General features: G+C 44.9%; 4 protein-coding genes across 7 annotated transcripts; all 4 read left to right on the top strand.

Annotated features, from left to right (window-relative positions):
- Nucleotides 1-151: 151 nt before the first annotated feature.
- LOC308136585 (uncharacterized protein) lies at nucleotides 152-3,405 on the top strand. The gene is made up of 2 exons (XM_080504963.1): nucleotides 152-165; nucleotides 2,349-3,405. Exon 2 carries the CDS (start codon nucleotides 2,357-2,359, stop codon nucleotides 3,218-3,220), a length of 864 nt encoding a protein of 287 aa, XP_080361089.1. The 5' UTR covers nucleotides 152-165; nucleotides 2,349-2,356; the 3' UTR covers nucleotides 3,221-3,405.
- A 4,338-nt stretch (nucleotides 3,406-7,743) lies between these two features.
- LOC308136794 (uncharacterized protein) lies at nucleotides 7,744-11,057 on the top strand. Of its 3 annotated transcripts, none has more exons than XM_080505272.1 (2): nucleotides 7,744-7,801; nucleotides 9,998-11,057. In XM_080505272.1, exon 2 carries the CDS (start codon nucleotides 10,009-10,011, stop codon nucleotides 10,870-10,872), a length of 864 nt encoding a protein of 287 aa, XP_080361398.1. In that variant the 5' UTR covers nucleotides 7,744-7,801; nucleotides 9,998-10,008; the 3' UTR covers nucleotides 10,873-11,057. The 3 variants fall into 3 exon arrangements, with proteins under 3 accessions (XP_080361398.1, XP_080361399.1, XP_080361400.1); XM_080505273.1 differs by having other exon boundaries at nucleotides 7,751-7,801; nucleotides 10,001-11,057; XM_080505274.1 differs by lacking the exon at nucleotides 7,744-7,801 and adding an exon at nucleotides 7,804-7,817 and having other exon boundaries at nucleotides 10,001-11,057.
- A 4,295-nt stretch (nucleotides 11,058-15,352) lies between these two features.
- LOC308136721 (uncharacterized protein) lies at nucleotides 15,353-18,700 on the top strand. 2 transcript variants are annotated; one of them, XM_080505186.1, is made up of 2 exons: nucleotides 15,353-15,431; nucleotides 17,641-18,700. In XM_080505186.1, the coding sequence occupies exon 2, from the start codon at nucleotides 17,652-17,654 to the stop codon at nucleotides 18,513-18,515; it is 864 nt and encodes a 287-aa protein (XP_080361312.1). In that variant the 5' UTR covers nucleotides 15,353-15,431; nucleotides 17,641-17,651; the 3' UTR covers nucleotides 18,516-18,700. The 2 variants fall into 2 exon arrangements, with proteins under 2 accessions (XP_080361312.1, XP_080361313.1); XM_080505187.1 differs by having other exon boundaries at nucleotides 15,360-15,431; nucleotides 17,644-18,700.
- Nucleotides 18,701-23,909: 5,209 nt separating this feature from the next.
- On the top strand, nucleotides 23,910-25,985 carry znrf1 (zinc and ring finger 1; the record flags this gene model as incomplete). Its single annotated transcript, XM_080504796.1, is given in 3 exon segments — nucleotides 23,910-24,319; nucleotides 24,321-24,360; nucleotides 25,765-25,985. Coding segments are annotated over 3 exon segments (639 nt in total). The 5' UTR covers nucleotides 23,910-23,941.
- Nucleotides 25,986-26,025: the final 40 nt, after the last annotated feature.

The following is a 26,025-nucleotide window of genomic DNA, read 5'->3' on the forward strand; positions in this document are numbered from 1 at the left end:
AGTGTTGGAGGCTTCGCAGGAACTTCATACTGATTTCAAAGTGGTAATCAACATCGACGGCCACGCCTTGCTCCCTATATAAAGACTGTGACAGAGCAGCAGCGTCCAGCAGCGTCCAGCAGCGTCCATCTGACTTCAGACCAACAAACGTAAGTCTGTCTTCACGTAAGTGTTCATCCGCTTACTTTTGCCAATCGATTCACGTTAAAGATGCTAAAACCGACAATCATTCTAATACAAACGCGGCAAATATTCATCGTCCTTCTTTCGTCTCTGCAACATGGAGACGATAAGACGGGTCTTCATCTGCAGTCAGACAAAGTCGTTCCGGGGTTCCTTTTCAACCGTTTCCATTGGATTTTGAAATTGTTCAAACCGTTTTAGACACAGTTGTTGGGACCATTATGTCCTCATATGGATCACTATTTATGTTTTGGTTGGCTATCGATAATGATTAATAATTATCAAAGATAGTTATTAATAATGTTGAAATTTAATCTGATCTGTATCAGATACCTCGGAGCTCCACCTGTCGTAACAGGAAATGATTGCCAATTCAGTTATATCAGTCTCATAAGATATACTAAACAGTTAATCAGGAATTTGAATTAATAGTTAAATTAATTACAATTACCAGAATTAACAGTAAAGCTTGAAGGATTTTGGAGTTCTTGACACAGAAGAGGTCGACATTTCATTCACCTTTGTGCACATTAATAAAACAGCAAGTATGATTCCAAAAATATATTTATTAACAATGAAAACAAATAAAACACAGATTCTAACTACCTATATACAGCTGGGTGTGTGTAGGTGCATGTGTGTGTGTGTGTGGAGAGAGAAAGAGAGAGAGAGAGTTGGAGGGAGTGTGTGTGTGTGACGTGTGATGGAACTACAAAACAAGATGGCGGATCACAAGAAACTACATTCCAAATGGAGGTTGTCAGAGAACAGGAGGTCTGTCCTTTACAGCTTGGCCATGTGCTGATAGCAAAAGAACAATAGAAGCTAGCCACAGCATCTGCTTCTGTGTGTCTTTGCTAAGGGACCATTTCTAGAATGAGTTTATGTGACTGCGATTTGTCTTGTAAAACGTCAGGAGTCGTCAGATGGTGTTCGGTTACGGTGTGATGTTGTCTTTGATGTGATATGTGTAGGGTTGTGAGTTAACAAGTTAGTAAAGCAAAGATCAGCATGCAGACCCTGTGTCTGTGGCAGAGCTAACAGTGGTTTACAAGTTGATAACGGCTCCTAATATCATAATCAAAAGAACGCGATCACGGTAACAGAATCAACACATCTTCATGAAAGTTAAACAGTTCTATGCATAGCATCAACTTTAACTAATCTCAAGTAAAGCCCAGTTGTTACCACTTCCTTGGAAGAGTTCGGTTGTTGTCCTGCTGGAGGGAAGCTGGTGTCTTCTCCTGTAGTTAGCACCTCCTGCTCACTGTGGTTGCTGGTTCTGCAGGCTGAGGAGAGGAAGATGGAGTTGATGTTTCAGGAGCTGTCCTTCTTACAGCTCCTGGTTGTCCCGTTGTTCAGACTGAGGAGCTGGTCGCTCAGGTCCGTGATGGTTTTCCTGCTTGTTCAGGAAAAACACAAAGAAGCTTTGTGAGGGTCCCTGGTCCCGTCCTGGAGGAACCGGTTGGTTTCCCTGGAGAGCAGACTCTGGGTGCTGGTCTCTGGATCAGGGGAAGGTCTGACCCCCGTGGCCGGGTCAGCAGATGAGTTGAGGAGTGGAGGCCTCTGGTTGCCGGCCTCTCGTGTTAGCTGTGTGCTAACACTGGATGAGCTGCTCTGCAGCAACCCACCTCATTGGAGTTTGCTTTTGCAAGAGTCCCTGAAGCCTGGCTTTGCAGGCTCTTTGTTCCACGTGTGGATTCAGAGGTGTCAAAGCCTGAGAGCTTCAACCAATCAGTGACTGGCTGATTGCATGGGGGAAGAGTCTTGTGAGCAGAAAGGGGGGGTGGAAGGTCCTGGAGAATGCCCCCCCCTTCCCCACTCTAGGTTTGAAAGGCCATCACATTCCTGGGTCAGAATTCATGTCATGACTGCGTCTCATGACAAATGAATATTGTCTCTCCCCAGAAATGAACAAACTTTCTGTGGTCCTGCAGATCCCAACACAGTCGACATGTTTGCCTCCAGAAATCAGTCGTTCCACAGCCGTGTGTTTACCAAGAGTCCTGTCTGAAACGAGTCACAGTAGAGCAGCCTGCTCCGCTGGAATATATTGTTGAACATATGACGTTAATCTATTGGCTTCATCGTCTCCACAATGTTCCTTCACACATTTTGGTATGAGCTGATGTTCACTCTTGACCTTTTCTCTTGATCGGAAGCAGGAACCAAAATGCCCATCACTCAGATTGCCGTTTCCCTGAATTCGACGGAGGAGAGTCAGTTCCGTGCTCAGGGGTTCAGAAAGGACAAGGTCAATCTGAACAAAGGAGCCGGAGGAAACAGAATCCACCTCTGGTACAAAGATGAGAGCAGTGGCGAGGGCATCACCAGGATTCAGTTTTCATACACTGACAACATGGAAAAGGGTCTCTGTGATGCAGGGTACCGCAAGATCGACAAGGACCTCAACGCCGGAGCAGGAGGAGCCAGTGTCTACCTGTGGTACTACAGGGGTTCCACGGAGGCGGATGTTGCCATCACAGACCTCTACGTCGCCACAAACGCCAACGACGAATCCCAGAGGGTTCGGTTCGGCTGGGAGAGGCTGACCTGTGACCTGAACAAGGACACCGGAGGAAACTGGACCTACCTGTGGGTGCAGAGAGAGACCCAGGTGTACATCGGTGACATCATCGCCACCTCCACCTGGATCAGCGACGTCGACCTCTTTGAGATGGGCTACACCCGCATGGACGACAACACCAACAAGTATGTGACCCAGGACCGGGTCTACATCTGGTACCTCCTCACCACTGACGCGGAGAAGGCCATCAGGGATCTGCAGGTCTCCACCAATTGTAGCGAGTACAACAACGTCCAACAGCAAGGCTTCGACGTGGTCAACATGGATCTGAACAGGGGTACGGGAAGAAACGAGGTGTTCCTGTGGTACAGGAAGGATGGGAACGACCCCATCAAGGGCCTGGGGATGATCACCGACCGAGCTGTCCATCCATACAAAGAGGTCGGGGCCCGCGTCCTGAAGATGACCCAAGTGGGAAGTTTAACCTTCTACCTGAGTTTCTACCGCTAGAAGCTGCAGTGGTGACGGAGCTGAGCCTGCTCTCTGAGAAGAACACAAGACGTCTGAACGTCTCGTCACTTTGGACTGTTTTAACTCTGAAAATCAACCAAACTGCTCAAAACAAAATCAATTGACTCCTGATTGTTTTATTCTCGCGGCTTTCTGCTTCAATAAAAGGCTCATTTTGCATCCAATTCATATCTTTGCCTCATTTTTTTCCCCCCTCAGATCTTTATTTTGTCAATTTCCTCACGCTGTCAACCAGAATCCTCCTGGATCTTCTCACTCCAACCCCAACAAAATGTGTTTGTTTGTTTGTTTCCTGTCGGGAGAACTTCCTGGTCAAACAACCAGAGGGACACCGAACACACAGGATTCCTCCAACATCTTCAGTTTTTTCATGTCTGGATCACTTTTATCTTTAACAACCTCATGGTCGTCAAATTCAAAAAAACCTCAGCAGGCGAAGTGCTGCCGCGCTGCCAGACGGGGTGTAGTTAGCATGCCAGGCCACTAGTTGGTGCCGTAGGTTGGTTCTGCAGTGAAACCAGACACACACACGCACATGCAGAAAACAAAAAAAAAATATAAACGTTTTCCAATTGTCACGTGAAAACATCGCGGTACAAACGTGGCTATTTTATTCTATTCTATTCTATTTGATTCGGTTCTATAACCTGTTGCACCATTTTGGTCATTCCAGGTAAGTTTCTAATCATTTTGATGAAAATGTGTGGTGAGAAAAGATAATTTCAGGAGTTTATTTATTTAATAAATATTGCTCAGTGATCTGTGCAACACCTCAAACGACATCAGGCTATTTGTAATATTGGTGTCGGTAAAAGATCCGCCGTTCACTTTGTTTTTCCGTGGCGTCGCTCTGTCAAAACCTCAATAAGTACACTTCAACACACCATTTCTTCATATTCATCCAATTGACATTAATGTTCGAAAAAGCCAATGACAATGTTATTTTTTATTTCTTTGCGTTTTCAACAAATAAAAATAAATAGAACGTTTTTCCGTCCGTGTGATTGTGTAACGTCACACAACACAGATGAGAAACACACACCTGTCACGTTGATGAAAGGTCCTGGAAGGACCTCGTCGAGGAAATCAGTTTCAAGTGACAAAAATGTTGTTCGTTTTTCGAGATCCACAAATTTGGACTCGTTCGCGGAAACGTGCGAACGACACGCCGTCCACCAGAAAAAGTCAACATCGGATCGAACGTGTTCTCTTTGGTTCCTATTAAGATTTTCTCTGATAAGCTTCCAGGACACCGGTGTTTCCGCGAGATCTCGTCAGGTGTTCCGTGGGAAATTATCCAATTTCACATTCTTTTCTAAAAAAAACATTTGCTCTCACAGTGTGTTGCAGAGTAATCATGTATAAATACTCTTGGCCACTAGAGGGCAGCACAGAACTTTGCCGGTGAAATCGAAACTGACAGACGTCAGTGTGGTTCATCTCCACCTCCTGCTACCATCTTGTATCAAAATACTGTGTCAGTGACAGTGATGGAGAAGTTTTTGAAAAGGGAGGATTGGAACTCCGAACTAGACATGAGAAGAAATTAGGAATTTCTTTTTCTTTTTTTCAGTATTTATTTGATTCCTGTTGATAAAACTCTGATGAGAAAGACTTTATATTGTTAATAGAGGCTACAGAGTTTCACATTTTAACATTTTCGGGTGGTGGTGGTGTGACTCCAGATTTTTCCAAAGAAAAGTGTGTCTTGGCTCAAAAAAGGTTGAAAAACACTGATCTAGACTTCATTGACAAGTAATACTGAGCTCCACCACACGGTGGCAGTGCTGCGCTCAGACGCACCTGCACTGTCAGGTGAGGAAACCTTCAGCAGAATATGATGTGGAACAGGGGTGAAACTAATCACCGGCGTCTAGTGTGTGTGCGTGTGTGTGTGTGTGTGTGTGTGTGTGTGTGTGTGTGTGTGTGTGTGTGTGTGTGTGTGTGTGTGTGTGTGTGTGTGTGTGTGTGTGTGTGTGTGAGGGAGACCATTTATAGGCCTGCTGTCGGTACGAGAGGACAGATTAACACCTCATGCACCACAGTTTAACCTTATTGGGTAAACCAGGACTGTCTGTGTGTTATTGTGAAGACCCTCCACACACACACACACACACACACACACACACACACACACACACACACACACACACACACACACACACGATTCTGTTATTAGCGTCATTAGAGACAGATTTTATTTTTCCCACCATTCCGCTAAATTATTGAGATTACTGGATCACATACTTGGATACGTCTGAGCTCTGTGTGTGTGTGTGTGTGTGTGTGTGTGTGTGTGTGTGTGTGTGTGTGTGTGTGTGTGTGTGTGTGTGTGTGTGTGTGTGTGTGTGTGTGTGTGTGTGTGTGGCCTGAATTTTAACCCCTTAAGCCCCCGCCTTATCTTGAAGTGACCCATCTAAAAGTCTAAAATGTGAGTTCACATCAGGTTTCGAAACACAAAGCTGAACTCACAAACGTGGGTTTGACAAATATTGGCTTTTGCGGGTAAAAAAACTACACCCAGAAATTCACTCGGCTCCTTTCTGTCCACACCTTTAAACAAATAAAAATACAAATAATAATTCTGAAACGTCCTTCAGAGTATTTAAAAATCAAATAAGTGGTTGAAAATGTATTTTTAAGCTTATACTGAATATAATCCTGAATTATTTGAGAGTATTTTGGACTTCAAAGTTCATCATGCACAAGTTTCTCTCATTACTCCTGTTTTATCACCTCACACTCTTTCTGTCATGAAAAATAAAAACTTTTTTTTGCATTTATGTACTGCGTTTCACGATATCTCACTGTGTGGATGAAGACAAAGACAAAATGAACTAAAATAATGCACTAAAATACTCTGAAGGACATTTCAGAATTATTATTTGTATTTTTATTTGTTTAAAGGTGTGGACAGAAAGGAGCCGAGTGGATTTCTGGGTGTAGTTTTTTACCCGCAAAAGCCAATATTTGTCAAACCCACGCAATTTGTAAGTTCAGCTTTGTGTCTCGAAACCTCACGTGAACTCACATTTTAGACTTTTAGATGGGTCACTTCAAGATAAGGGCTGCAGGGGGAACTGCCTGCACGACGGAAATACTGTAAAACTAGAATTAGAGAAAAACTGCAAATATTCTCAAGTTTAAGTAGCAAAAATGCAGTTTGAATTTTAAAAATACCTGCTTTTCACAATATCTCACTTTGAAGACAAAGACAAAGAGAACTAAAATAATGCAAATGATAGAAAATAGGAGATTTCTTGGAAAAAAAAGAAAAGAAAAGTGAGTAGAACCTGGATTTTGTAGGATGTTTAGGAAAATAGCTCAAAAGCAGCAACAAAAAAAGCATTTTTGAATAAATGGGACTAAAACCTGTACATGGGGGCATGTGGATACCAAGAATTTGGATTTCGTTTATTTAGTTATTAATAAAAAAACTGTAAATATGATCAAATATTGCAAAGTAAATGAGGCTAGAATAAATCCTCAATCACCTTTTTTAATTTTTTTTATTTTACAAAGTGCATGCAAGTAACTTTTCCAAATGGGGAAAAAACAAAACAAAAACAAAACCCTGCTATATCAGGACAACACAACAGTGTTCGTTTTCTCCTGGACTTGTTTTATTTTGACAGTCACCGTGGTAACAGTCCAACTTGGCCGCCTGTCCACTCAAATGTCCTGTGTTTTCCTGTTTTTCATGTTTATGTCATATTGTCCTCGTGTGTGTTGTTTCATTACAAAAACTAACAGCAGCGCCTCCTTTTTTTCATTTTTTTTCTCAGATCAATATAAAAATGTTCTTTAATTTCTGCTGTTGCTGCAAATATTTCTGAATTTCTTCTTTAAAGGTGATTTAAAAGTACAATTTAGTCAGTTCCTTTGAAAATGTCCTGCAAAACATTGAAATAAGTGGTTCAGATGTTATTCCAGCGACTTCCTGGATGATTTTTTTGGTTTTGTTCAAAATTTGGCGTTTTCTTATAATTGTGAAAAAAGCAAAAAAATGAAAATTCTGTCATTTGGTAGGCGGATCTACAGCTTTTAAGGGGTTAAAAATTCAGGCCCGAGTCGATAATTACACCAAGAATTGTGGTTTGATTTGTAGCTTTCAAAGTGGTGGACGTTTCCTGAGACAGTCATGAATTGTTTGAGGACGTGAGCGCCGGGACTCGTCTCAGTCCAACGAACATTGAGACATTTGAAGCAGGAAATAAATGCAGGAGCTCCTGGATGTGGACCAGAACAGCTGAAGGTTCAGTTCTCGTCAAAACTGCCCCCCACCCCGTGGAAAAACACCCGTCTGATGAAAGTTGGCGAGAAAAGCAACTGACGGTGGATTCTGAAGAAAGGAGATTAAGACGGGTGGCAGAGTGAGATTGCTGATTATCAGAGTTGGAGGCTTCGCAGGAATTTCATACTGATTTCAAAGCGGTAATCAACATCGACGGCCACGCCTTGCTCCCTATATAAAGACTGTGACAGAGCAGCAGCATCAAGCAGCTTCAAGCAGCGTCCAGCAGCGTCCAGCAGCGTCCATCTGACTTCAGACCAACAAACGTAAGTCTGTCTTCACGTAAGTGTTCACCCGCTTACTTTTGCCAATCGATTCACGTTAAAGATGCTAAAACCGACAATCATTCTAATACAAACGCGGCAAATATTCATCGTCCTTCTTTCGTCTCTGCAACATGGAGACGATAAGACGGGTCTTCATCTGCAGTCAGACTAAGTCGTTCCGGGGTTCCTTTTCAACCGTTTCCATTGGATTTTCAAATTGTTCAAACCGTTTTAGACACAGTTGTTGGGACCATTATGTCCTCATATGGATCACTATTTATGTTTTGGTTGGCTATCGATAATGATTAATATTTATCAAAGATAGTTATTAATAATGTTGAAATTTAATCTGATCTGTATCAGATACCTCGGAGCACCACCTGTCGTAACAGGAAATGATAGCCAATTCAGTTATATCAGTCTCATAAGATATACTAAACAGTTAATCAGGAATTTGAATTAATAGTTAAATTAATTACAATTACCAGAATTAACAGTAAAGCTTGAAGGATTTTGGAGTTCTTGACACAGAAGAGGTCGACATTTCATTCACCTTTGTGCACATTAATAAAACAGCAAGTATGATTCCAAAAATATATTTATTAACAATGAAAACAAATAAAACACAGATTCTAACTACCTATATACAGCTGGGTGTGTGTAGGTGCATGTGTGTGTGTGTGTGGAGAGAGAAAGAGAGAGAGAGAGTTGGAGGGAGTGTGTGTGTGTGACGTGTGATGGAACTACAAAACAAGATGGCGGATCACAAGAAACTACATTCCAAATGGAGGTTGTCAGAGAACAGGAGGTCTGTCCTTTACAGCTTGGCCATGTGCTGATAGCAAAAGAACAATAGAAGCTAGCCACAGCATCTGCTTCTGTGTGTCTTTGCTAAGGGACCATTTCTAGAATGAGTTTATGTGACTGCGATTTGTCTTGTAAAACGTCAGGAGTCATCAGATGGTGTTCGGTTACGGTGTGATGTTGTCTTTGATGTGATATGTGTAGGGTTGTGAGTTAACAAGTTAGTAAAGCAAAGATCAGCATGCAGACCCTGTGTCTGTGGCAGAGCTAACAGTGGTTTACAAGTTGATAACGGCTCCTAATATCATAATCAAAAGAACGCGATCACGGTAACAGAATCAACACATCTTCATGAAAGTTAAACAGTTCTATGCATAGCATCAACTTTAACTAATCTCAAGTAATGCCCAGTTGTTACCACTTCCTTGGAAGAGTTCGGTTGTTGTCCTGCTGGAGGGAAGCTGGTGTCTTCTCCTGTAGTTAGCACCTCCTGCTCACTGTGGTTGCTGGTTCTGCAGGCTGAGGAGAAGAAGATGGAGTTGATGTTTCAGGAGCTGTCCTTCTTACAGCTCCTGGTTGTCCCGTTGTTCAGACTGAGGAGCTGGTCGCTCAGGTCCGTGATGGTTTTCCTGCTTGTTCAGGAAAAACACAAAGAAGCTTTGTGAGGGTCCCTGGTCCCGTCCTGGAGGAACCGGTTGGTTTCCCTGGAGAGCAGACTCTGGGTGCTGGTCTCTGGATCAGGGGAAGGTCTGACCCCCGTGGCCGGGTCAGCAGATGAGTTGAGGAGTGGAGGCCTCTGGTTGCCGGCCTCTCGTGTTAGCTGTGTGCTAACACTGGATGAGCTGCTCTGCAGCAACCCACCTCCTTGGAGTTTGCTTTTGCAAGAGTCCCTGAAGCCTGGCTTTGCAGGCTCTTTGTTCCACGTGTGGATTCAGAGGTGTCAAAGCCTGAGAGCTTCAACCAATCAGTGACTGGCTGATTGCATGGGGGAAGAGTCTTGTGAGCAGAAAGGGGGGGTGGAAGGTCCTGGAGAATGCCCCCCCCTTCCCCACTCTAGGTTTGAAAGGCCATCACATTCCTGGGTCAGAATTCATGTCATGACTGCGTCTCATGACAAATGAATATTGTCTCTCCCCAGAAATGAACAAACTTTCTGTGGTCCTGCAGATCCCAACACAGTCGACATGTTTGCCTCCAGAAATCAGTCGTTCCACAGCCGTGTGTTTACCAAGAGTCCTGTCTGAAACGAGTCACAGTAGAGCAGCCTGCTCCGCTGGAATATATTGTTGAACATATGACGTTAATCTATTGGCTTCATCGTCTCCACAATGTTCCTTCACACATTTTGGTATGAGCTGATGTTCACTCTTGACCTTTTCTCATGATCTGAAGCAGGAACCAAAATGCCCATCACTCAGATTGCCGTTTCCCTGAATTCGACGGAGGAGAGTCAGTTCCGTGCTCAGGGGTTCAGAAAGGACAAGGTCAATCTGAACAAAGGAGCCGGAGGAAACAGAATCCACCTCTGGTACAAAGATGAGAGCAGTGGCGAGGGCATCACCAGGATTCAGTTTTCATACACTGACAACATGGAAAAGGGTCTCTGTGATGCAGGGTACCGCAAGATCGACAAGGACCTCAACGCCGGAGCAGGAGGAGCCAGTGTCTACCTGTGGTACTACAGGGGTTCCACGGAGGCGGATGTTGCCATCACAGACCTCTACGTCGCCACAAACGCCAACGACGAATCCCAGAGGGTTCGGTTCGGCTGGGAGAGGCTGACCTGTGACCTGAACAAGGACACCGGAGGAAACTGGACCTACCTGTGGGTGCAGAGAGAGACCCAGGTGTACATCGGTGACATCATCGCCACCTCCACCTGGATCAGCGACGTCGACCTCTTTGAGATGGGCTACACCCGCATGGACGACAACACCAACAAGTATGTGACCCAGGACCGGGTCTACATCTGGTACCTCCTCACCACTGACGCGGAGAAGGCCATCAGGGATCTGCAGGTCTCCACCAATTGTAGCGAGTACAACAACGTCCAACAGCAAGGCTTCGAGGTGGTCAACATGGATCTCAACAGGGGTACGGGAAGAAACGAGGTGTTCCTGTGGTACAGGAAGGATGGGAACGACCCCATCAAGGGCCTGGGGATGATCACCGACCGAGCTGTCCATCCATACAAAGAGGTCGGGGCCCGCGTCCTGAAGATGACCCAAGTGGGAAGTTTAACCTTCTACCTGAGTTTCTACCGCTAGAAGCTGCAGTGGTGACGGAGCTGAGCCTGCTCTCTGAGAAGAACACAAGACGTCTGAACGTCTCGTCACTTTGGACTGTTTTAACTCTGAAAATCAACCAAACTGCTCAAAACAAAATCAATTGACTCCTGATTGTTTTATTCTCGCGGCTTTCTGCTTCAATAAAAGGCTCATTTTGCATCCAATTCATATCTTTGCCTCATTTTTTTCCCCCCTCAGATCTTTATTTTGTCAATTTCCTCACGCTGTCAACCAGAATCCTCCTGGATCTTCTCACTCCAACCCCAACAAAATGTGTTTGTTTGTTTGTTTCCTGTCGGGAGAACTTCCTGGTCAAACAACCAGAGGGACACCGAACACACAGGATTCCTCCAACATCTTCAGTTTTTTCATGTCTGGATCACTTTTATCTTTAACAACCTCATGGTCGTCAAATTCAAAAAAACCTCAGCAGGCGAAGTGTTGCCGCGCTGCCAGACGGGGTGTAGTTAGCATGCCAGGCCACTAGTTGGTGCCGTAGGTTGGTTCTGCAGTGAAACCAGACACACACACGCACATGCAGAAAACAAAAAACGCTATAAACGTTTTCCAATTGTCACGTGAAAACATCGCGGTACAAACGGGGCTATTTTATTCTATTCTATTCTATTTGATTCGGTTCTATAACCTGTTGCACCATTTTGGTCATTCCAGGTAAGTTTCTAATCATTTTGATGAAAATGTGTGGTGAGAAAAGATCATTTCAGGAGTTTATTTATTTAATAAATATTGCTCAGTGATCTGTGCAACACCTCAAACGACATCAGGCTATTTGTAATATTGGTGTCGGTAAAAGATTCGCCGTTCACTTTGTTTTTCCGTGGCGTCGCTCTGTCAAAACCTGAATAAGTACACTTCAACACACCATTTCTTCATATTCATCCAATTGACATTAATGTTCGAAAAAGCCAATGACAATGTTATTTTTTATTTCTTTGCGTTTTCAACAAATAAAAATAAATAGAACGTTTTTCCGTCCGTGTGATTGTGTAACGTCACACAACACAGATGAGAAACACACACCTGTCACGTTGATGAAAGGTCCTGGAAGGACCTCGTCGAGGAAATCAGTTTCAAGTGACAAAAATGTTGTTCGTTTTTCGAGATCCACAAATTTGGACTCGTTCGCGGAAACGTGCGAACGACACGCCGTCCACCAGAAAAAGTCAACATCGGATCGAACGTGTTCTCTTTGGTTCCTATTAAGATTTTCTCTGATAAGCTTCCAGGACACCGGTGTTTCCGCGACATCTCGTCAGGTGTTCCGTGGGAAATTATCCAATTTCACATTCTTTTCTAAAAAAAACATTTGCTCTCACAGTGTGTTGCAGAGTAATCATGTATAAATGCTCTTGGCCACTAGAGGGCAGCACAGAACTTTGCCGGTGAAATCGAAACTGACAGACGTCAGTGTGGTTAATCTCCACCTCCTGCTACCATCTTGTATCAAAATACTGTGTCAGTGACAGTGATGGAGAAGTTTTTGAAAAGGGAGGATTGGAACTCCGAACTAGACAGGAGAAGAAATTAGGAATTTCTTTTTCTTTTTTTCAGTATTTACTTGATTCCTGTTGATAAAACTTTGATGAGAAAGACTTTATATCGTTAATAGAGGCTACAGAGTTTCACATTTTAACATGTTCGGGTGGTGGTGGGTGTGGCTCCAGATTTTTCCAAAGAAAAGTGTGTCTTGGCTCAAAAAAGGTTGAAAAACACTGATCTAGACTTCATTGACAAGTAATACTGAGCTCCACCACACGGTGGCAGTGCTGCGCTCAGACGCACCTGCACTGTCAGGTGAGGAAACCTGTGTGTGTGTGTGTGTGTGTGTGTGTGTGTGTGTGTGTGTGTGTGTGTGTGTGTGTGTGTGTGTGTGTGTGTGTGTGTGTGTGTGTGTGTGTGTGTGTGTGTGTGTGTGTGTGTGTGAGGGAGACCATTTATAGGCCTGCTGTCGGTACGAGAGGACAGATTAACACCTCATGCACCACAGTTTAACCTTATTGGGTAAACCAGGACTGTCTGTGTGTTATTGTGAAGACCCTCCACACACACACACACACACACACACACACACACACACACACACACACACACACACACACACACACACACGATTCTGTTATTAGCGTCATTAGAGACAGATTTTATTTTTCCCACCATTCCGCTAAATTATTGAGATTACTGGATCACATACTTGGATACGTCTGAGCTCTGTGTGTGTGTGTGTGTGTGTGTGTGTGTGTGTGTGTGTGTGTGTGTGTGTGTGTGTGTGTGTGTGTGTGTGTGTGTGTGTGTGTGTGTGTGTGTGCCTGAATTTTAACCCCTTAAGCCCCCGCCTTATCTTGAAGTGACCCATCTAAAAGTCTAAAATGTGAGTTCACATCAGGTTTCGAAACACAAAGCTGAACTCACAAACGTGGGTTTGACAAATATTGGCTTTTGCGGGTAAAAAACTACATCCAGAAATTCACCCGGCTCCTTTCTGTCCACACCTTTAAACAAATAAAAATACAAATAATAATTCTGAAACGTCCTTCAGAGTATTTAAAAATCAAATAAGTGGTTGAAAATGTATTTTTAAGCTTATACTGAATATAATCCTGAATTATTTGAGAGTATTTTGGACTTCAAAGTTCATCATGCACAAGTTTCTCTCATTACTCCTGTTTTATCACCTCACACTCTTTCTGTCATGAAAAATAAAAACTTTTTTTTGCATTTATGTACTGCGTTTCACGATATCTCACTGTGTGGATGAAGACAAAGACAAAATGAACTAAAATAATGCACTAAAATACTCTGAAGGACGTTTCAGAATTATTATTTTTATTTTTATTTGTTTAAAGGTGTGGACAGAAAGGAGCCGAGGAAATTTCTGGGTGTAGTTTTTTACCCGCAAAAGCCAATATTTGTCAAACCCACGCAATTTGTAAGTTCAGCTTTGTGTCTCGAAACCTCACGTGAACTCACATTTTAGACTTTTAGATGGGTCACTTCAAGATAAGGGCTGCAGGGGGAACTGCCTGCACGACGGAAATACTGTAAAACTAGAATTAGAGAAAAACTGCAAATATTCTCAAGTTTAAGTAGCAAAAATGCAGTTTGAATTTTAAAAATACCTGCTTTTCACAATATCTCACTTTGAAGACAAAGACAAAGAGAACTAAAATAATGCAAATGATAGAAAATAGGAGATTTCTTGGAAAAAAAAGAAAAGAAAAGTGAGTAGAACCTGGATTTTGTAGGATGTTTAGGAAAATAGCTCAAAAGCAGCAACAAAAAAAGCATTTTTGAATAAATGGGACTAAAACCTGTACATGGGGGCATGTGGATACCAAGAATTTGGATTTCGTTTATTTAGTTATTAAGAAAAAAACTGTAAATATGATCAAATATTGCAAAGTAAATGAGGCTAGAATAAATCCTCAATCACCTTTTTTAATTTTTTTTATTTTACAAAGTGCATGCAAGTCACTTTTCCAAATGGAGAAAAAACAAAACAAAAACAAAACCCTGCTATATCAGGACAACACAACAGTGTTCGTTTTCTCCTGGACTTGTTTTATTTTGACAGTCACCGTGGTAACAGTCCAACTTGGCCGCCTGTCCACTCAAATGTCCTGTGTTTTCCTGTTTTTCATGTTTATGTCATATTGTCCTCGTGTGTGTTGTTTCATTACAAAAACTAACAGTAGCGCCTCCTTTTTTTCATTTTTTTTCTCAGATCAATATAAAAATGTCCTTTAATTTCTGCTGTTGCTGCAAATATTTCAGAATTTCTTCTTTAAAGGTGATTTAAAAGTACAATTTAGTCAGTTCCTTTGAAAATGTCCTGCAAAACATTGAAATAAGTGGTTCAGATGTTATTCTAGCGACTTCCTGGATGATTTGTTTTTGTTTTGTTCAACATTTGGCGTTTTCTTATAATTGTGAAAAAAACAAAAAAATGAAAATTCTGTCATTTGGTAGGCGTGTCTACAGCTTTTAAGGGGTTAAAAATTCAGGCCCGAGTCGATAATTACACCAAGAATTGTGGTTTGATTTGTAGCTTTCAAAGTGGTGGACGTTTCCTGAGACAGTCATGAATTGTTTGAGGACGTGAGCGCCGGGACTCGTCTCAGTCCAACGAACATTGAGACATTTGAAGCAGGAAATAAATGCAGGAGCTCCTGGATGTGGACCAGAACAGCTGAAGGTTCAGTTCTCGTCAAAACTGCCCCCCACCCCGTGGAAAAACACCCGTCTGATGAAAGTTGGCGAGAAAAGCAACTGACGGTGGATTCTGAAGAAAGGAGATTAAGACGGGTGGCAGAGTGAGATTGCTGATTATCAGAGTTGGAGGCTTCGCAGGAATTTCATACTGATTTCAAAGCGGTAATCAACATCGACGGCCACGCCTTGCTCCCTATATAAAGACTGTGACAGAGCAGCAGCGTCCAGCAGCGTCCAGCAGCGTCCAGCAGCGTCCAGCAGCGTCCAGCAGCGTCCAGCAGCGTCCATCTGACTTCAGACCAACAAACGTAAGTCTGTCTTCACGTAAGTGTTCACCCGCTTACTTTTGCCAATCGATTCACGTTAAAGATGCTAAAACCAACAATCATTCTAATACAAACGCGGCAAATATTCATCGTCCTTCTTTCGTCTCTGCAACATGGAGACGATAAGACGGGTCTTCATCTGCAGTCAGACTAAGTCGTTCCGGGGTTCCTTTTCAACCGTTTCCATTGGATTTTCAAATTGTTCAAACCGTTTTAGACACAGTTGTTGGGACCATTATGTCCTCATATGGATCACTATTTATGTTTTGGTTGGCTATCGATAATGATTAATAATTATCAAAGATAGTTATTAATAATGTTGAAATTTAATCTGATCTGTATCAGATACCTCGGAGCTCCACCTGTCGTAACAGGAAATGATAGCCAATTCAGTTATATCAGTCTCATAAGATATACTAAACAGTTAATCAGGAATTTGAATTAATAGTTAAATTAATTACAATTACCAGAATTAACAGTAAAGCTTGAAGGATTTTGGAGTTCTTGACACAGAAGAGGTCGACATTTCATTCACCTTTGTGCACATTAATAAAACAGCAAGTATGATTCCAAAAATATATTTATTAACAATGAAAACAAATAAAACACAGATTCTAACTACCTATATACAGCTGGGTGTGTGTAGGTGTGTGTGTGTGTGTGTGTGTGTGTGTGTGGAGAGAGAAAGAGAGAGAGAGAGTTGGAGGGAGTGTGTGTGTGTGTGACGTGTGATGGAACTACAAAACAAGATGGCGGATCACAAGAAACTACATTCCAAATGGAGGTTGTCAGAGAACAGGAGGTCTGTCCTTTACAGCTTGGCCATGTGCTGATAGCAAAAGAACAATAGAAGCTAGCCACAGCATCTGCTTCTGTGTGTCTTTGCTAAGGGACCATTTCTAGAATGAGTTTATGTGACTGCGATTTGTCTTGTAAAACGTCAGGAGTCGTCAGATGGTGTTCGGTTACGGTGTGATGTTGTCTTTGATGTGATATGTGTAGGGTTGTGAGTTAACAAGTTAGTAAAGCAAAGATCAGCATGCAGACCCTGTGTCTGTGGCAGAGCTAACAGTGGTTTACAAGTTGATAACGGTGCCTAATATCATAATCAAAAGAACGCGATCACGGTAACAGAACCAACACATCTTCATGAAAGTTAAACAGTTCTATGCATAGCATCAACTTTAACTAATCTCAAGTAATGCCCAGTTGTTACCACTTCCTTGGAAGAGTTCGGTTGTTGTCCTGCTGGAGGGAAGCTGGTGTCTTCTCCTGTAGTTAGCACCTCCTGCTCACTGTGGTTGCTGGTTCTGCAGGCTGAGGAGAGGAAGATGGAGTTGATGTTTCAGGAGCTGTCCTTCTTACAGCTCCTGGTTGTCCCGTTGTTCAGACTGAGGAGCTGGTCGCTCAGGTCCGTGATGGTTTTCCTGCTTGTTCAGGAAAAACACAAAGAAGCTTTGTGAGGGTCCCTGGTCCCGTCCTGGAGGAACCGGTTGGTTTCCCTGGAGAGCAGACTCTGGGTGCTGGTCTCTGGATCAGGGGAAGGTCTGACCCCCGTGGCCGGGTCAGCAGATGAGTTGAGGAGTGGAGGCCTCTGGTTGCCGGCCTCTCGTGTTAGCTGTGTGCTAACACTGGATGAGCTGCTCTGCAGCAACCCACCTCCTTGGAGTTTGCTTTTGCAAGAGTCCCTGAAGCCTGGCTTTGCAGGCTCTTTGTTCCACGTGTGGATTCAGAGGTGTCAAAGCCTGAGAGCTTCAACCAATCAGTGACTGGCTGATTGCATGGGGGAAGAGTCTTGTGAGCAGAAAGGGGGGGGTGGAAGGTCCTGGAGAATGTCCCCCCCTTCCCCACTCTAGGTTTGAAAGGCCATCACATTCCTGGGTCAGAATTCATGTCATGACTGCGTCTCATGACAAATGAATATTGTCTCTCCCCAGAAATGAACAAACTTTCTGTGGTCCTGCAGATCCCAACACAGTCGACATGTTTGCCTCCAGAAATCAGTCGTTCCACAGCCGTGTGTTTACCAAGAGTCCTGTCTGAAACGAGTCACAGTAGAGCAGCCTGCTCCGCTGGAATATATTGTTGAACATATGACGTTAATCTATTGGCTTCATCGTCTCCACAATGTTCCTTCACACATTTTGGTATGAGCTGATGTTCACTCTTGACCTTTTCTCTTGATCTGAAGCAGGAACCAAAATGCCCATCACTCAGGTTGCCGTATCCCTGAATTCGACGGAGGAGAGTCAGTTCCGTGCTCAGGGGTTCAGAAAGGACAAGGTCAATCTGAACAAAGGAGCCGGAGGAAACAGAATCCACCTCTGGTACAAAGATGAGAGCAGTGGCGAGGGCATCACCAGGATTCAGTTTTCATACACTGACAACATGGAAAAGGGTCTCTGTGATGCAGGGTACCGCAAGATCGACAAGGACCTCAACGCCGGAGCAGGAGGAGCCAGTGTCTACCTGTGGTACTACAGGGGTTCCACGGAGGCGGATGTTGCCATCACAGACCTCTACGTCGCCACAAACGCCAACGACGAATCCCAGAGGGTTCGGTTCGGCTGGGAGAGGCTGACCTGTGACCTGAACAAGGACACCGGAGGAAACTGGACCTACCTGTGGGTGCAGAGAGAGACCCAGGTGTACATCGGTGACATCATCGCCACCTCCACCTGGATCAGCGACGTCGACCTCTTTGAGATGGGCTACACCCGCATGGACGACAACACCAACAAGTATGTGACCCAGGACCGGGTCTACATCTGGTACCTCCTCACCACTGACGCGGAGAAGGCCATCAGGGATCTGCAGGTCTCCACCAATTGTAGCGAGTACAACAACGTCCAACAGCAAGGCTTCGACGTGGTCAACATGGATCTGAACAGGGGTACGGGAAGAAACGAGGTGTTCCTGTGGTACAGGAAGGATGGGAACGACCCCATCAAGGGCCTGGGGATGATCACCGACCGAGCTGTCCATCCATACAAAGAGGTCGGGGCCCGCGTCCTGAAGATGACCCAAGTGGGAAGTTTAACCTTCTACCTGAGTTTCTACCGCTAGAAGCTGCAGTGGTGACGGAGCTGAGCCTGCTCTCTGAGAAGAACACAAGACGTCTGAACGTCTCGTCACTTTGGACTGTTTTAACTCTGAAAATCAACCAAACTGCTCAAAACAAAATCAATTGACTCCTGATTGTTTTATTCTCGCGGCTTTCTGCTTCAATAAAAGGCTCATTTTGCATCCAATTCATATCTTTGCCTCATTTTTTTCCCCCCTCAGATCTTTATTTTGTCAATTTCCTCACGCTGTCAACCAGAATCCTCCTGGATCTTCTCACTCCAACCCCAACAAAATGTGTTTGTTTGTTTGTTTCCTGTCGGGAGAACTTCCTGGTCAAACAACCAGAGGGACACCGAACACACAGGATTCCTCCAACATCTTCAGTTTTTTCATGTCTGGATCACTTTTATCTTTAACAACCTCATGGTCGTCAAATTCAAAAAAACCTCAGCAGGCGAAGTGTTGCCGCGCTGCCAGACGGGTTGTAGTTAGCATGCCAGGCCACTAGTTGGTGCCGTAGGTTGGTTCTGCAGTGAAACCAGACACACACAAGCACATGCAGAAAACAAAAAAACGCTATAAACGTTTTCCAATTGTCACGTGAAAACATCGCGGTACAAACGGGGCTATTTTATTCTATTCTATTCTATTTGATTCGGTTCTATAACCTGTTGCACCATTTTGGTCATTCCAGGTAAGTTTCTAATCATTTTGATGAAAATGTGTGGTGAGAAAAGATAATTTCAGGAGTTTATTTATTTAATAAATATTGCTCAGTGATCTGTGCAACACCTCAAACGACATCAGGCTATTTGTAATATTGGTGTCGGTAAAAGATTCGCCGTTCACTTTGTTTTTCCGTGGCGTCGCTCTGTCAAAACCTGAATAAGTACACTTCAACACACCATTTCTTCATATTCATCCAATTGACATTAATGTTCGAAAAAGCCAATGACAATGTTATTTTTTATTTCTTTGCGTTTTCAACAAATAAAAATAAATAGAACGTTTTTCCGTCCGTGTGATTGTGTAACGTCACACAACACAGATGAGAAACACACACCTGTCACGTTGATGAAAGGTCCTGGAAGGACCTCGTCGAGGAAATCAGTTTCAAGTGACAAAAATGTTGTTCGTTTTTCGAGATCCACAAATTTGGACTCGTTCGCGGAAACGTGCGAACGACACGCCGTCCACCAGAAAAAGTCAACATCGGATCGAACGTGTTCTCTTTGGTTCCTATTAAGATTTTCTCTGATAAGCTTCCAGGACACCGGTGTTTCCGCGAGATCTCGTCAGGTGTTCCGTGGGAAATTATCCAATTTCACATTCTTTTCTAAAAAAAACATTTGCTCTCACAGTGTGTTGCAGAGTAATCATGTATAAATACTCTTGGCCACTAGATGGCAGCACAGAACTTTGCCGGTGAAATTGAAACTGACAGACGTCAGTGTGGTTCATCTCCACCTCCTGCTACCATCTTGTATCAAAGTACTGTGTCAGTGACAGTGATGGAGAAGTTTTTGAAAAGGGAGGATTGGAACTCCGAACTAGACATGAGAAGAAATTAGGAATTTCTTTTTCTTTTTTTCAGTATTTATTTGATTCCTGTTGATAAAACTTTGATGAGAATGACTTTATATTGTTAATAGAGGCTACAGAGTTTCACATTTTAACATTTTCGGGTGGTGGTGGTGTGGCTCCAGATTTTTCCAAAGAAAAGTGTGTCTTGGCTCAAAAAAGGTTGAAAAACACTGATCGAGACTTCATTGACAAGTAATACTGAGCTCCACCACACGGTGGCAGTGCTGCGCTCAGACGCACCTGCACTGTCAGGTGAGGAAACCTTCAGCAGAATATGATGTGGAACAGGGGTGAAACTAATCACCGGCGTCTAGTGTGTGTGTGTGTGTGTGTGTGTGTGTGTGTGTGTGTGTGTGTGTGTGTGTGTGTGTGTGTGTGTGTGTGTGTGTGTGTGTGTGTGTGTGAGGGAGACCATTTATAGGCCTGCTGTCGGTACGAGAGGACAGATTAACACCTCATGCACCACAGTTTAACCTTATTGGGTAAACCAGGACTGTCTGTGTGTTATTGTGAAGACCCTACACACACACACACACACACACACACACACACACACACACACACACACACACACACACACACACACACACACAGCTCAGACATATCCAAGTATGTGATCCAGTAATCTCAATAATTTAGCGGAATGGTGGGAAAAATAAAATCTGTCTCTAATGACGCTAATGACAACAGAATCGTGTGTGTGTGTGTGTGTGTGTGTGTGTGTGTGTGTGTGTGTGTGTGTGTGTGTGTGTGTGTGTGTGTGTGTGTGTGTGTGTGTGTGTGTGTGTGTGTGTGTGTGTGTGTGTGTGTGTGTGTGTGTGTGCGAGAGAGAGAGAGAGAGAGAGACGGAGAACTAATTTAGTATCTGTGACCCCTTTTTATATTGACCGGGACGTTTAAAGACGTTCTAGAATGTTTCACTAATCTGAGCAAACGACACCAGACCCATCCGGGTCTCGTTTCCACGGCAACGCATCCGTTTCTGCATTTTCATTTCAGAAAATTGTCACGGTTCACACGTCACCGTTTTGAAAATGATGTCTGTTTACAAGGAAACGCTTAAAAAAGTAAAATAAAATAAAATGAAATGATGTAGTTATCGTGTCGGGCCACTCGGGGGCGCTGCAGTTAGCTTTTGTAATGAAACCACACACACACACACACATGCAGCAGAGAACAATATGTTGAGTTTTGTTTTTTGTTTTTGTTTTGCTATTTGGAACATTCACTTGCATGGAATTTACAAATTAAAAAAAACAGAAGATGGTTGAAATGTGGTTTTATTTTAGTATAATTTACTTGAAAATATTGGTTTTTTTTTGTTAATAATTGTTAAAAAAAAAAAAAAAAATCCTAAACTACAAAATCCAGGTTCCACTCACTTTTCTTTTTTTTTTTCTTTAATAACTTTTTTTTACTCTCACATTTTCACATCATTTCCATCATTTTAGTTCTCTTTGTCTTTGCAAACATCCACCCGGTGAGATATTGTGAAAAGCAGGTATTTAAAAAAAAAAATTCTAACTGCATTTTTTTTTGCTGCATATACTTGAGAATATTTGCATTTTTTTTCTCTAATTATAGTTCGCCCGTGTTTCCGCTCCCCCTCCAGTCCCGTCGTGTCCCGACGTGACCCACGACGCAGCGCAGCTCACGCGCGGAATCTCTCAGCCACGCGAAAGTCTACAATGTGAGTTCACGTGAGGTTTCGAGACACAAAGCTGAACTTACAAACTGCGTGGGTTTGACATATATTCGCTTTTGCGGGTAAAAAACTACATCCGGAACTCACTCGGCTCCTTTCTGTCAACAACAAATAAAAAAATAATCATTCTGAAACGTCCTTCAGAGTATTTAAACATCAAATAGGTGGTTGAAAATGTGTTTTTTTAGCTTATACTCCTGAAACATCTGGGAGTATTTGACACTTCAAAGTATTTTATCACCTCACACTCTTTCTGTCATGAAAAATCGAAACTTATTTAGCCTTTTTTGTTGCATTTATGTACGTTTTATTTCTCAGATCAACGTAGAAATGTCCTTTCATTTCTGCTGCTGCTGCAAATATTTCCGAATTTCTTTCTTAAATGTGATTTAAAAGTACAATTTAGTCAGTGCCCTTGAAAATGTCCCGCAAAACATTCAAATAAGTGGTTCAGATGTCATTCCAGCGACCTCCTGGTTGATTTTGTTTGTTTTCTTTTGTTCGACGTTTGGCGTTTTCTTATAATTGTGAAAAACAAAACTCGAAATCTCTATCGTGCACACGGTGTCCTACCTAAAATGACCCAATTCATATACGCTCATCTTCGATATCTGCACGTGTTTAGCAGTTAAAGAACAAAATCTAAACTTCTCCGGTCTTTACAATTGAAAATATATATTGACGCTTCACATACCAGTTGGTTGCTTTTATTTATTTTTTTACATAATTTTTCACAGTATTGGCTGTTTTTAAATCAGTGCAGCTAAAAATAAATAACTAAAGGAATTTTCAAATCCCATCCTATTGCTCCCCCCCCCCCCCACTCCTGGTTTGTCCTAAAATGCCCCTTCAATCCAGCGGAGCTCCGGTCGGATCGGTGCGTCTTCGAACTCTGGTTTTTAAAAAAATAAATAAATAACGGATCCTCTTGAAATCCAGGCGCGATAAATGCTGAACAAATAGACGTTTCCTGCTTATTTTTCACTGTCGACGTTGCGTCATGCTCAAGCCCCCCCCCCCCCACGACATGACACCCTTCTTATCCTAAAATGCCCCCGAAGATCCCAAATCCAGGCCAGTGCGCAGCAGCATGTTGAGGAATTACAACTCTGAGACTGTGTGCGTGCGCGCGCGCGTGTGTGTGTGTGTGTGTGTGTGTGTGTGTGTGTGTGTGTGTGTGTGTGTGTGTGTGTGTGTGTTCGTCCCCGCCTGTGTTTATGATCCGAGCGTGCGCAAAGAGCGCATCCATTGTCTCGCCGGCAGCAGCAGCAGGAACGGTGGAGGGGGGGAGGAGGAGGGAGGGGGGGGGGGGGAGTCGGAGGAGCGCAGAAGAGGAGCGGCTTCAATCTGACCCCGATCTCCAGGAGGAGGAGGAGGAGGAGGAGGTGAAAAAAACACACCAAAATAAGAGCAGAAGGAGACCTCCGGCTGGAGCACCGGACTGACTGCGACGTCATTTTTATTTGTTGTGAGTGAGTGTGTGTATTTGTGTGTGTGTGTGTGTGTGTGTGTATGTATATGTGTGTGCGTGCGATCATGCGTGTGTGTGAGTGTGTTTTGTCGGCCAGACAGACAGCAACAGTTGTCACGATGTGTGAGATCAGATGAGGCGAGCGCGCCCGGTGATCCGCGGCCGGACGCGACGATGATCCAGCCGTTAGAATAAACGAGCAGCAAGCAGCGGCGGCGGCGGCGCGGCGGAGCGGAGCGGAGCGAGGGGCGCGCGGCGCGCGGCGCGGCGTGTTGTGCGAGCCGTCGCGTCGTGCCTGGATCTCGGCGTCACTGAGCGCGGCGGCGTCCCGTCCGCCCCCCCCCCCCCCCCTGTACCCCCCGCCCCCCCCCTCTCCTCTTCCTCCGGCGGCTGTCTGCGGCGGCGGAGGTGAATCCAGACGTCGGGGGCCGACTCATGCGCCGCACGGCGGGGAAACGCGCCGCTGCGTCCGAGGAGAGCGAGAGCTGACGAGCCCGGCGGAGCGGCAGGAGGCAGGCAGGCAGGCAGGCCGGGCGGCCGCGGCCGGCCCGCAGACACACCGGAGCAGCAGGAGGAGGAGGAGGAGGAGGAGGAGGAGGAGGAGGGCGGCTCTCCCCGATCCGAGCCGCCCGCACCCGCCCCACAGCCGCTCCTCTCCAGCGTTGGATGGGGGGCAAGCAGAGCACGGCGGGGCGGCCCCGGGGCGCGTTCCCCGGCGTCTCCACGGATGACAGCGCGGTGCCGCCCTCGGCCCACTTCGGACACTACCGGCCGAGCGGCACCATGGGCCTGCGCAGCCGCTCCGTGAGCTCCGTGGCCGGCATGGGCATCGAGCACGGTCCCGCCGTGCCCTTCGGCTTCTACGCGCCCAGGGGGACGGACTCGGAGCGGGCCGTGGGGGGGTCCGGCGGCGGCGGCGGCGGCGGCGGCGGCACGACCGCGGGCCCCCACGGCACCGGCTTCCAGGACTCTGGGGGCGGCGGGGGGCACCACACGGACGGCGTGCTGTACCTGGGGTCCCGGGGGTCGCTGGCTGACACCTTACCCCCTCCACATCGCTCCCCGCTGGTTCAGCGCGCACAGCGGTGAGTGGACACACACGCACACGCACGTGCACACACACACACACACAGACACACACACACACGCCAGCATTTGCGTCAGTGCACGAAAAGCGTCAAAAGAAGGTTGATGTTTTGACGCATTTCTGCAGAATTCTGACACCTCGAGGACTTTCGGGGGTCAAACTTGTGTCTTTGTTGGCTTCACGTGCCGGCGGCCAGTGGACTGTTTGTCTCCGGTGGACTGTTTGTCTCCGGTGGACTGTTTGTCTCCGGTGGACTGTTTGTCTGCTCAGGTCATTCCTTGTTGTGTGAAATGACATGAATAAGCCTGTTGCCAAATCTGGCTGAGTCAATTAGGCCTGCGATTAGAGGGGGAGGCAGGATGGAGAGGAAAGGCTTCCGTCATCGGATTAATGGACACACACACACACACACACACACAGACACACACACACACACACACACACACACACACACGCACGCACGCACGCACGCACCGCACACCTGTGGACAGATGTATGCATACAACTACATGTCCATCTCACCTGCAAGATTTCAACATTTGTTGGAGAAAATCTATTAAGTCATTTATTCTAATTTGCAGAAATCCCAGTTTTGTTGTTGTTGTTGTTGTTTTGTTTTAACCTAAACCTTTTCAAAAAAGTTCGTTCAGGCCTGCAATAGCCACCATGAATTTCATAATTCTGAACTTTAACTTCACATTTTAACTTCTTCACTGTTTGAGCCCATGTTTATGGGACATTTTTTTAAAACAACATGATGATTTTGTCACGTTTTGGGTGTTTGGGGCCACAGAAAATGTGAATATTTTGAAAATTAGCACTTGAAAATGTTCTGATTCAACAGTAAAGTGGAACTAACTTGTTCTTCTGCACATGCTCAGTAGAGACAACCAGAACAAGGTTTCCTCCAGTGTCACGGCTCCCAGTTCTCCTGGACTTGGTGCTTTTATTTTGACAGTCACCGTAATAACGATCCAACTGGTTTGTTGATTTATTGGTTGGGTGGTTTGTTTGTTGGATGATTTGTTTGTTGGCTGGCAGGTTGGTTGGTTGGTTGGTTGGTTGGTTGGTTGGTTGGAGGGATGATTTGTTGTTGGTTGTTGGTTGGTTGGATGATTTGTTAGTTGGCTGGCAGGTTGGTTGGTTGGTTGGTTGGATGATTTGTTAGTTGGCTGGCAGGTTGGTTGGTTGGTTGGTTGGATGATTTGTTTGTTGGCTGGCAGGTTGGTTGGTTGGTTGGAGGGATGATTTGTTGGTTGGTTGGTTGTTGGCTAGTTGGTTGGATGATTTGTTAGTTGGTTGGCTGTTTGGCTGGTTGGTTGGCTGGCTGGTGTAGCTTCAGGTGCACCAGAACAAATCTTGAAGTGTCCACAGCGATGAGGTAATAGCGGACCGTCGTCAGGCTCCCTGCGTCTCCTGGCTCACGCCGGCCGGGCCCGCGTCCCCGGGTCCTCCGGGTCCTCCGGGTCCTCCAGGTCCTCCAGGTCCTCCGGGTCCCCGCGGTTCTCATTACCGGAGCTCCAACCGGCTCGCGGCGAGGGAACGTCGAGTCGCACGGCAACATGGCCGGCGGGTCAGTCTCGGGCTCTCCAGTCAATCGACTTCACTGTGCATCAGAACTGAGTTTGCCCGGAATCAAAGTACATTTTCGCGTCTCTGGCCT

Source organism: Blennius ocellaris (assembly GCF_963422515.1).
Source record: "Blennius ocellaris genome assembly, chromosome: 11".
Classification (NCBI taxonomy): Eukaryota; Metazoa; Chordata; class Actinopteri; order Blenniiformes; family Blenniidae; genus Blennius; species Blennius ocellaris.